This window comes from Lycium ferocissimum, chromosome 11 (genome assembly GCF_029784015.1).
Source record: "Lycium ferocissimum isolate CSIRO_LF1 chromosome 11, AGI_CSIRO_Lferr_CH_V1, whole genome shotgun sequence".
Taxonomy (NCBI): Eukaryota; Viridiplantae; Streptophyta; class Magnoliopsida; order Solanales; family Solanaceae; genus Lycium; species Lycium ferocissimum.
In genome coordinates this window covers 7,968,636-7,981,149 of record NC_081352.1, presented here as the reverse complement: position 1 = coordinate 7,981,149, position 12,514 = coordinate 7,968,636, and the positions used below count along the sequence as shown (strand labels likewise).

The window sequence follows — 12,514 nt, the reverse complement described above, 5'->3', positions numbered from 1 at the left end:
TGACAACTCGAGAGCTGCAAGCCTCGTCTCAAACCCATCCAAGCGAGTCGTCATGGTCTTCTTCAGTGGCTCTATAGCTGCTACAACTCTCGTCCTCACATACTCATCCAGCTGGTTGACAATGATCGTAAACTGCTCACCGACAGTCGCTGCCTGCCTTGCAAACTTCCTGAAATTTTCTAGAGAGAAGGTATATAGGTCAGTTGTTCTGGCTGTAGCCTTAGGCTAGGGGTCGCTAGACCCTATGGATGTGATGCTCCCGGTTGTGGTTGTGCTTTCCGGTGCCGTGCAACCGGTTTGGCGTAGGTTCGTGAGCTGTGGTCCTGATGCACTCGGAAATTATTGCAAAGAGTGGCTGTTAACACCTCCGCGATGTCACTGCGGCTCCTGAATGTTGTATGTAATGAGGCTCGAGCAAACCCCCTAATAATAATGGAAAACCATCCTCTGTGCTTTTGACCTCTCTGATAGCGTCATCCTTGCTTTCATGCACTGAATATACATGTAAAGCTACAATCCTGTGATTAATATTCGGCAAGATATGGACATCCGCCCTCCGGACAAGCTCAGTGATCAAACACGGATAAACCAATGAGGTATTTGGCTGGGAGGCCCTCAGCTGTATATCGTCCGTAGCCAACCGCCCAAAATTAATCGGGTATCGACTCATCAATGCAGCAACCACTATCGACCTGTCAATGGTAAGTGCATTATCACCCTAAGTAAGAACAAGCCGGAACTGGACCACAGTGCACCAAAATTTTCCATCGAGTGTCAACCAACGGTTAACCATTCGCTTGCCCATATCAGGCATCTCCTTCCTTATGCTTGTTCTGCCAATCACGGTCGCCACCCAATATCGGACTATCTAGTCTTTTTGTCTTTCAATTTTATCATTCAGCTCAAAAATCTAACTTGGAGCAGTGTAGTCATCACCAAAATATACCCTGTTGATTGCCTCTACTGAAATGTCAACTTTCACCCCCCGCACCTCTATCTCACTCAGCTTCAGACGTGGTTTCTTCACTCTGTTGATCAAAGCCCCATAGGCAGCACATAATTCTCTCACCACCGCTAGACAAAGAGTCCCCCGGGAGCGTCATTCACGAAGCTCCAACCAGTAGTGATCGGGGCCGCTTTCGCCGCGAGAGAGATCTTTAAACCCTGGAAGCTGATACGCCTCTCCTTATTTATGTTTCTGTTCTTATTCGGCCCAGTCCCATTTTTCAATGCAGCCCCATAGTCTTATAGCTCCTTAGCACCTGTAACTGTGAACTGGAGGCTATCATCCTCTAGCACTTTACTCTTCAACTCTTGCGATGTAGTTGCAGATGTATCATCATCTACCGGAAGGAACTCACGAGTCGAGACGGACACCGAGAAGCATCCTCGCAGTCCGTGGTCGTAAGGCGGTGAAGTGCCTCCGCATGTAGCAGGTGGAACACCTCCGATGCGCCTTCAATCCTCATCAGCACCCTCGTCACCTGATCTGGATGAAGACGATCCCTCCTCTTCAGACTGGGAGGAATCGGAGTGTGAGGGTATTGTGACTTGCTTGTTCTAGACGGGAACAACAACTCTGTTCTTCTTGGCAGGCATCGCCTCGGCCTCATTAGCTGAAGGTTCATCTCTCAGAGTGAGTTGACCACTGGGCCTCTGTGTACCCGTTTCTCTCTGTGACTGCCTTGGACCACCCCCTCGTATAGTTGGCAACTTGGGTGGTGCCATTCCTGTAAGCAGAAACCAATTTCTAGTTAGTCTGTACAATATTTGATTAACAAAGGTGTTTAGTTTTATTCTGTCTATGTACAAAAAAAATTATGTAGACCGTCGATGTACATCGACGGATGGTCAAACATGTGGACGGACCATCAAGCAGATCGACGATACCTTCTTTATATAAAGACGGTTCGTCAACCTACTGACGGTACCGCCAATCATCTTTACAGCCCATTGATTGGTACTCTCTTCAAGTTGATTGCACTGCAAAAATATTCAAACATCACAGACTCATTGTTCATTTATGCACAAATTTTTGGTGTAAGGGGTTTTTAGGTTACTCAGACTTCACCCACGCACTGTCGGGTTTTGTTTGGCGGGTATAACAATGTCAAATGGAAGTTATCCATCAAAATACCTTCCAACCCATTGGAGATACTCAGACTTCACTCCATTTTATCCATCAATATCACGTAATCACTTTTTCGAACCATTGGCAGGCATCATGAATCATTACGAATGTGGATCAAAATGTCTGCCAGCTCAATGGAGGTACGATATTCTCGTCCCCATGTATCCTAATTACAGTAAACATACCAAATTCCCCACCCCCAACCAATAATTTCAAATAATTTCACATATGAGCATGAATTTCAGCCAAAAATTACAAACCCTAGGTCATGATTTCTACCTTTTATGCTCAACATGGTATTTGAATTCCCCAACCCAATTAGTATGCCCCCAACATAGTTCATAACATGGTAGACACAATTCTTGTTCCATCATATACGAATTCCATCACTTTAGGAACCCAGGTGTGTCTTTTCAAGTTCCAGACCAAATTTAGAAAAACAAAACCAAGGAAAGGGGTGCTACACAGATACATACCTGATTTGCCAAGAAATTTATAGAAAAAAAAATTGAAAAGTTGAGTAAAAATCATAGTCTTCAAAAAAATTCTAGCAGAGGGTTGTGGGTTTTCTGAAGTGAAGAGGTGGGAGTTTTGTGAGAGCTTGGGGGTGTTAATGGGGTGTAAGGGAGAAATAATTGTAGGTTAATGGAGAGAAGATAAGGGTTATTGAGTGGAGAAGTGGAGAAGAAGGAGAAAAGGCGCGACTTATGGGTTTTAAACCTCTGCACTACCCTTTTTCTTTATATATCGCAGTACTTACCTGGGTAATTCGATGGACCTTCTTTGTACATCGACGATACCGTCGAATGTCGAAGGTATCATCGAATGTAGAAGGTACCGTCGAATGTCAACGGTTCGTTGAATTGCATGTTGAGAGAGTTGAACTTGCAAACTCTCTGAACTGAACCTCTACATACCGTAAACGCACATCGACGGTCCGTCAACACTGTTGACGGCCCATCAATTTGCATTAAGTTCTGGCTTTCAGTTCCTGCACACTCAGCATCCGTCAAACAGCCCAGATGCACTACTTAAAACAAAATAAAACACCAAGAAAAATACAAAAATCTAAACTTGGGTTGCTTCCCAAGAAGCGCTTGATTTAATGTCGCGGCACGACGGTGGTACCGTTTATTCCAGATCAGGATTCTCTGGGTCAACATTCATTCCTAGATGCTTCAACCGATATCGATCAAAAATTCTATCCCCACCGATGCAACCATGGTAGTGCTTCACCTCTGCCCGTCCACCTTAAATGTCCGAGTTCTATATCCGGACATCAGTTCAATCTCCCCATGGGGTAAAACACTTACTACCTCAAAAGGACCGGACCACTTTGATTTTAGCTTGCCCGATAGAAGCTTCAACCTTGAATTAAATAGCAGGACAGGATCACCCTTGTAGAATTCTCGCTTTAGGTTTTTCTTGGCATGATACTGCTTCGTCCTTTCTTTATACAATGTTGCACTCTCATAGGCCTGGTACCGGAATTCATCCATCTCATTGAGTTGAAACAACCTAAGTTTGGTCGCTTCTTCCCAACCCATGTTCAATTTTTCAAGGCCCACGTGGCCTTATGTTCAAGTTCAACTGGCAGGTGACAAGTTTTGCCAAACACTAGCTTGAAAGGCGAAGTCCCAATCGGAGTCTTAAAAGCAACCGTAAGCCCATACAAAGATCATCAAGCTTGCGGCCCAATCGCCCGTTTGCATTCACCATTTTAGCTAAAATACTCTTAATCTCCTGATTGGAGACTTCAACTTGCCCGCTTGTCTGAGGATGATAAGGTGTTGCCACCCTATGTTTGATGTCATACTTCTCCATCAATCCCGCAAAAGCTTTGTTGCAGATGTGAGAACCACCATCACTAACTATCGCCCTTGGGGTACCAAATCGAGTAAATATGTTTTTCTTTAGGAACCCCATAACACTCTTGGTCTCATTATTAGGTAAAGCCACCGCTTCTACCCATTTTGACACATAGTCCACAACAACCAAGATATACATCATGCCATAAGAGCTCACAAAGGGCCCCATAAAATCAATACTCCAGACATCGAACACCTCCACTTCCATCACAAAGTTCATAGGCATCTCTTGCCTTCTACCTATACTCCCTTGCCTCTGAAACTAATCACAAAATCGTACCAACAGATTTGTATCATGAAAGAGAGTGGGCTAGTAGTAACCGCATTCAAGAACTTTTGCAGCAGTCCAATTACCACTATGATGACTCCCAATCGGAGAGTCGTGGCACGTCTTTTTAATCGCCATCAACTCACTCTCAGGAACACAACACCAAATCATATTATCAGCACATGTTCTGAACAAGTATGGCTCGTCCCAATAGTATTGACGAAAGTCCCGCAAAAACTTCTTCTTTTGGTATGACTTGATCTCATCCGGAATTATGCCTGTTACCAAATAGTTGGCAATGTTTGCATACCATGGTGCCACCTCCATTGACACATCCAACACCCGCTCATCTGGAAACGCGTCATCAATATCTAGCTCATCTGAAGATCTCCTAGCTTCTTCAAGCCGAGAGAGATGGTCAGCAACCTGATTCTCAGTTCCCTTGTGGTCTTTCACCTCGAAATCAAACTCTTGCAACAACAGCACCCATCAGATCAGTCATGGCTTAGCTTCCTTCTTTGCCATTAGGTACCTCAATGCAGTATGATCTGTGTACACCACAATTTTGGACCCCAACCAATATGCTTGAAATTATTCAGAAGCAAAGAGTATCCCAAGCGGCTATTGCTCAGTCATCGTGTAATTCATCTGAGCCGCATTCAATGTTCTATTGGCATAATAGATAGGGTGCATGATTTTTTTATGTCTCCGGCCAAGCAAAACACTGATAGAAAAATCGCTCGCATCACATATCAACTCGAACGGCAGAGACCAGTCAGGAAAAACAATAATAGGAGCTATAGTCAAACGCTCCTTCAATTCATCGAATTCCTTGCGACACTTCTCGTCAAATTTGAACTTAGCTTCATTTTCAAGAAGCTTATTCATCGGGTTAGAAATTTTTGAGAAATCCTTGATGAAACGCCTATAGAAACTGGCGTGTCTCAAAAAGCTTCGGACACCCTTAACTGAGATAGGTGGAGGAAGCTTTGAAATTACATCGACTTTCCCCTAATCGACCTTAATCCCCTTTTCAGAGATTTTATGCTTGAGGACGATCCCTTCCTTCACCATGGAGTGACACTTCTCCTAATTCAGCACCAGATTAGTCTCCTCACAGCGTTTAAGCACGACCCAAATGGTCAAGACAGTCATCAAAGGAATCACCAACAACCGAGAAGTCATCCATAAAGACCTTAAGAAAGTCTTCCACCATATTAAAAAATATCGATATCATACACCGCTGAAAGGTAGCCGGTGCATTATAGACACCAAAGGGCATCTTGCTGAAAGCGAATATCCTACAAGGACAAGTAAATGTCATATTCTCCTGATCTTGCAGGGTAATGTTGATCTGACTGTAGCCCGAATACCCTCTAGGAAGCAATAGTAAGACCGCCTCGCTAGCCGATCAAGCATCTGATCAATAAAAGGCATAGGGAAGTGATCCTTGCAAGTAGCAGTGTTAAGATTGCAATATTCCATGCAAAATCTCCAACCTGTCACAGTCCTCATCGGAATTAGCTCATTCTTTGCATTGGGCACCACTGTGATGCCGCCCTTTTTCAGAACACATTGAACTGGGCTCACCTATTTGCTGTCAGCAATAGGGAAAACCACTCCAACGTCTAACCACTTGATGATTTCTTTCTTGATGACTTCTTGCATATTTTCATTCAGTCTCCTTTGATGTTCCACACTCGGCTGGCTATCCTCCTCTAGCTAGATTTTATGCTCATAGATCCCAGAAGGAATCCCCCGAATGTCTGCTATGGTCCAACCAATAGCACGCCTATACTCACGCAATATCTCCACCAGCCTCTCGATCTGCTCCTCAGTCAGTAATGCTGAAACAATCACTGGTAATGTATTATTTGGACCAAGGAACTCATACTTCAAATGTGATGGGAGTTGCTTAAGCTCAAGCTTCGGTGGCTCAACGATAGAAGGCTTTGCTGGAGGAGTTATTCTATTTTCCAGATCAAGAGTAAGCTTCTTTGGCTGGTAAGCATATGAGCCCAACCCAACAAGCGAATCAACCGTCTCCACATAACCCTCCATATCTTCCGCATCAAAATTTACAAGAATAGGGGCAAGAGCTTCTCCAAAACTCTCCTCTTCCATCTTGAATTTCATAGCTTCATCAACAACATCAAAAGAATCAATCACCGAAATGCTCTCATAAGCACTTGGTAACTTCATCCCCTTACTTGCCTGAAAAGTAACATCCTCATCATTGACTCAGAATTTTATTTCATTCTTTTTTGAATCCATCAGAGCTTTTCCTATAGCAAAGAAGGGTCTCCCCAAAATAATAAGAATGTCCCGATCAACAGCACAGCCAAGAATCACAGAATGAACGGGCAACATAAATTTACCAACCCACACAAGAACATCATCAACCATGCCAACCGGCTTCTTAATAGATCTATCAGCCATCTGTAATCTCATAGTAGCCGGCCTTGACATCCCCAAACCCGATTGCTTGTAGATAGAAAGTGGCATCAAATTTATACTCGTCCTATTATCACACAAAGCACGAGTAAAATCATGGTACCCAACAGAACAAGGAATGGTGAACGCCCCAGGATTTCCCTTTTTCTGGACAGTAGTTGTTGAAATATTGGAACTCATAGTGTGAATCAAACTCACAGTTTCATATTGCACCTTCTTCTTCTTGGTCAATAGGTCTTTCAAGTATTTAGCAAAATCGGTCATCTTCTTGACAAAAGATCTAAGAATGGAAAGTTTAGAGATAACTGCTTCAGTTGACCATAATTTCTTTCTTCTTTACCAATCTGTGAGGAAAGGGAGGCTTAGATTTGAAAAGCTGAATCAATGAGCGAATAGCGCCTTTTACAGTCTGCTTGCTCTTGTTATAAGCCACCTTCGAATTTTCTGGAATATCAGCAACTTTCTCTTCATTAGTAAGCTCATCATCAATAATTTGTGCATTAGACTGCACCTCATCCCCTTCATTAATTGGCTCGAGATCTACAACCTTCTTTTTAGCACTTTGGAGTATTTTACCACTCCGAGTACTAATATCAAACACACGATCAACACCACCTCCCCCATTCTTCGGATTCGAAATAGTGTCACTAGGAGGGTGCTGCTCTCTAGAAATATAATGCATCTGCGACTCGAGCTTTTGAATAACTGCTATATGAGATCCCACTATCTCTGTTAGCCCAGATAATGTCCTTTTATACTTGGTTTGATTTGCCATAACCTTTTCAAGCATTGCCTTAACCCTCGAACTACCTTGATCGTTTGACTGCCCTTTTGGTTGAATATATGGATTGGAACTCTTATTTCTGAAATTGTTGTTGTTGTTGTAGTTCCCTTGGTTCTCGCCACCATAATTATTATTGTAGTTCCCCTGGCTGTTGTTGTAAGTACCTTGGCCCTGCTGAGCTGTCCATTGATTTTGATTTTGGTAACCCCTTTGGTAATTCTGCCTTTGATAGCCCCCTTGAGAGTTGTTCACATAGTTAGCATCTTCAACCTGCATAGGAGGTCCCTTTTGATATGGACCCTCTTGGACTTGGTACATCCCTTTCGGCATACCTGAAGCATCTTCGCAAACATTCACCTTCTTGATCTGGTTCTCATCAAACTTGCTGGTCAGTAAAGAGATGTTTGTTGCAAACTGAGCCAATGCCTACTGAGTATCCTGATTCTCCTTTACCATATTATGGATCATAGCATTCCCGTAGGTTACTATATCAGCATTGTTCGAGTGCCAAGCCTGATTGTGCGTAGTCAATCTGTTAAGTATGTTGGTAACTCTAGTTTAAGTTTTATCCATAAAACAACCATCAGCTACATTGTTCGCAATTGATTGTGTTACAGGATCCTGTCCTCGGCAGAACTTCTCTATTAATATGTTATCCGGAAAACCATGAGTTGGAAATTTCGGAAGATATTCTTTAATCTCTCCCAAGCTTAGTATAATTGTTCCCCCGGTCGCTGCTTGAATTCATAGATTTTGTCACGGATCTCAGCCTTCTTGTCAGGAGGGTACCACTTCTTGAGAAAGACTGCTACCATCTCCGCCCATGTAGTAATAGAATTCCGGGGCAGCTTCTCAAACCACGTTCTTGCTTCTCTAGCTAAGGAATATTTGAAAAGCCTTAGCCGAATAGAATTTTGTGACACATTGTTTTCGATGTGATGAGCACATACATCCACAAAGTTATGCAAATGTCGTTGAGGATCATTCTCGGTAGAGTTCTGAAAGTAGCCCTCAAGCTTCAACAACTGGTGTTGACACTTAATTTTTGACCTCCCATAATTTATTTTAATTACCCAGAGTCCTTGAATAAATAACAGAGTGAAATATGTATTTTTTAGAAGTCAAAATAATTTTATAAAATTATTTAGATAATATTTTACCAATTTTGTTAGATAAAATAATTTCTATAATATTATAAATTAATTTAAGTATTTTTACAATTATAATACTTTTGCTAAAATTAACCAAGAGAGAAAATAATTTACCACAATTATTCACCTAATTGTCTAAATTGTTAAAATATCAATTTACAAAGTATTTTACTCTATTTAATGCAAGAAATCTGTTTAATTAAATAAATTTTTACCCCTCAATTCTTATTTAATCAAATTATTAGAATTTGTTTCATAATTAATTAAGTTTTAATTGTAATTAATTCTAAAAATTTACCATTAAACGTCTGTAATTGAAATAATCAATTGTTAGCCAATTATGGCAATAATTGAAATAGCCAAGCTCATGGATTAATTCAATTAAGGTGACTTTTGACAAAAAAAAATATTTTTTTAAAATTATGTTGGCCAAATTAGTTTAAATGTGGTCCTAATTTAAATATCCAATTAATTGACATTGTTTAAATTTGGGTGACTTGTTAAAATTTCGCATGTCCGCCCCGCCCATATATACATGAATATACATGATTATACATGTATACCTATGTATATCATGAATATACATGATTATACCTATGAATATGCATGATTATACATGTATACCTATGTATATCATGTATATATAACAAATCAGGCCTTTTCCTTTTTTTTTAAAAAAGTTGAGCCAAGTCCAGCTCGATAAGGCCAGACCCGACCCAACTTTTCTCATATCAACAACAACAACGACACAAACAGACCCTAGGGTCTCATTTTTTGTCAAAGGTGGAATAGAAGGGGGCAAACCATAGCCGCCACCCCTCCCATTTCTCTCTCTTCCACGTCACACGCCGAATTTGGCAAAAATAAGGGCCCGCTTGGCTTTTGCAATTGTGGAATTAGTCGAGAATGGCAAGAGCATGTATTGCACTGCCATTTCTCAACCAAATGCTCCATAGTCCAACCCAAACAAGGTATTAACCTCCCTTTTTTCTTTACAACGGTCTCAAACACTGAAAATCTTTAATTGCATTTATTTGCTTGCGATTTGAAAGTCTAGTTCTCATTGGTTCATGAGGACCAAATGGATTAACTTGATTCTGGGTCGATTTTGACCCTTGATATGTTTGTGCGAGTAAATCGTGGCCTTTTGAGTGTTGAAACAAAGGTTTTTTCTCAGAGTTTTGTCAAAATCCCACATCGGTTGAGTTAGGGTTTTCCCAAATTTTGCAATTTGCATTTCTAGGGGCAAAGAATTGAAAAATATCACTTGCACATCATAAAAAATTCAGAAATACCTAAGGTTTTAGCAAATCTTGCTTGAAACCTTTAATTTTTTCAGTTAGTAAAAGTTTTAAAAGTTGGATTTTTCTCTGTGTGGGTGGCTGAGGTAATTTGGGAGCAAGGATAATCTAAGTCCAAACCTCGACTTGGCTGCACGAGCAAAAGGTAATCTTCAATCCCTCTTGGTTTTATTTTTGGTTAATCATGTTTTAGTTGATAATTGTATAGTAATTTAGCCTGTTTTACTTAGTTTTAAGTTGTAGTTAGTTTGTTAGTTAGTGTAAAATTAATTAGATTTCTATGATATATATATGGATTTATTTAGACTGTACTGTTTGGTTTAATGATATGGATAGTATGAAGATAGATGAGTTGTTATACAAGTGTGAAGGGTGTTAAACAACTTTTAGGTTAAATAATAGGTGCCAAAACATCCTTGTTCACAATATTGGTTGATATGGCCTCTATATGATAAGAAGAAATGATTCTTGTTGGGATTTGTTGTTGTTTTTGCTTTGATTAAGTTAAGAGTCTGCCCTTTACATATATATGCTTTGAATCATGTATTACAGACCAATGTTCCTTTATGATTTAGTTTCTATGAAGTTAAAGATTAAGTTTTGTTCCCTTTTTCCTTCAGTTAAGTCTTTCATAAGTGTTGTACTAGTTTGCTGTTGTGTAATTAGCTTAATGTCTGTCATTAGCTTTAAGTCAAGGCTGTTTAACTACTACACATACCATTTAAATTATTTTGGTTTGGTCACTCAGGTATTAAACTGGATTGTTTTCTTGTATTTGTATCAATCTTTATTTTTTAAGTAGGATCTAAGAGAAAATATGAGATTTGTAACTGACCTTACCTAGATGTTCACTTGTCCAAACTGGTTGTATAACACATTAACCCTGAATGAGTATTTGCCCCATCTAGAGTCATTACTCTTTGGTTAACATGTGGGGTTAGTTTATTTGCTAATTTTTGGATGAAACTAATAATCATTTAGGTATTTACCTATATTCTGAGGTCAGTTAATTCATGTTTGTGGATCATGTCTTTGTTCTCTCTTTTCTTAAAACTATTTGATGGGGCTTATGATCTTTGCCATCACATGGCTAATTCTTTTAACGTTGTTGAGTATATGTTTACCCTTTTTGGGAGTTTTAAGGAATCATGTTTGTTTGGTACTATTTGAATCTATGTCAAAAGATCAAGGTTGCAGCTCTGTTCTAAAGGGGTTGTATGTGTTTTCTTTTCTCTCATAAATAAATTATAAGTCCGTCATTTAGTCAACCAGGTCTTTGCTTATATTGCTTAAAGCTGTTTGGTCTTTTAAACAACCATAAACTTTTAGGTTGTCCTATAAAAACCTTTTTGAGACTAAAACTGCCTAAAAAGGGAAGATGATGTCTTATGTGCTTAAGCGTAAGGAAAGTTAATATCTGTGTTGAATTGATTCTTTTGTTTGAAACCCATTGGTTGACTGCTATATTAACTATGTTATGTTTAGGAATCTGTTATGAGTCAAGAGGTTAGGATCTATGATTTAAATAAGATGAAGTTGGAAAAAAGTTCAATATGCTGACAAGAGTCCAGTTCGTTGGGAATAACTTAATGGTGGCTTTGTATTGATCTTCATGTATTAGTCTCCCCTGTGAATCAAAGGTTTGGATCTATGTTGAAGTGTTAAGTGTTGGCTCTGTGACTTCTTTAAGTGATTGAAAGGTTGTAACTAAGGAGGATGGAGCTCTAAAGGTGGACAACTATGAGTGTGACTTACCTAGGACTTAGAAAGGGATAGGGGACTTTGAGTTTCTAGCTAACTCAGTCCTTATGTCCATTTTCTGAGTTGCTGGGGTTACCCCATAGAAGTCTATACTGTTATATCCCATATTTCGTACGTTGGGATAATCCGAGTTAACCACGAAAAGTTAAGGATAAGACTATTCCGGGATACGAGGTAGGGACTTTTATTTGCTTCAAGGTATAAGTTGCTATGATTATAATGGTATGGAATATTATGGAAAAATTTGGGACCAAAAGTGAATTATAAAAAGTGGACAATTCATGAAATTAAAGGGGCCATGTGGCCGGCCATATGAAGTGTGGGCCATGGACACATGGATGGCTAATATATGTAGATAAAAGGATGACTAAGTGGTCATATTTCTCATCTTCAACACTTAGAAATTTCAAGAAACTTGGAGAAAAAAATAGAAGGGCCATTCGGCCATAAGCTTACCGAGCAAGGTCCAAGGAAAAATTGATCAAAAATTATTTTCCTCAAGCGTTTCAACTCCTTAGAAGGTGAATAACAACATGGAGGGGTTGTTGGAGTAGCAAGAACAAGAATTAGTTCAAGAACAAACTCTAGCTAAGTTGAAGAACCAAGTGAAGAAGGTAAGGTTTCATCTTCATTTTTATATGTTATGCAAGGTTTGTATGTGTTGTGAAGTGTAGAAATGAACGAAATTCATGAAAGTTTGGAGTTGATGTTGTGGCCGTATGTGTTGTGTTGGAGCCGTGTATATGTAATGTGTGTGGGAGTGATGAATTGATTCTATTTAGCATGTTAGTTGTTG

At 39.9% G+C, this 12,514-nt stretch overlaps 1 protein-coding gene across 1 annotated transcript; it reads right to left on the bottom strand.

Moving 5' to 3' along the window:
* Positions 1-6,508: 6,508 nt before the first annotated feature.
* Positions 6,509-6,985, bottom strand: LOC132038026 (uncharacterized). The gene has a single exon (XM_059428749.1). It carries the CDS (start codon positions 6,983-6,985, stop codon positions 6,509-6,511), a length of 477 nt encoding a protein of 158 aa, XP_059284732.1.
* Between the last annotated feature and the right edge of the window lie 5,529 nt (positions 6,986-12,514).

Coding starts and splice junctions, on each gene's coding strand:
- LOC132038026 (XM_059428749.1), bottom strand. CDS start 6,985: ATGACCGATTTTGCTAAATACTTGAAAGACCTATTGACCAAGAAGAAG.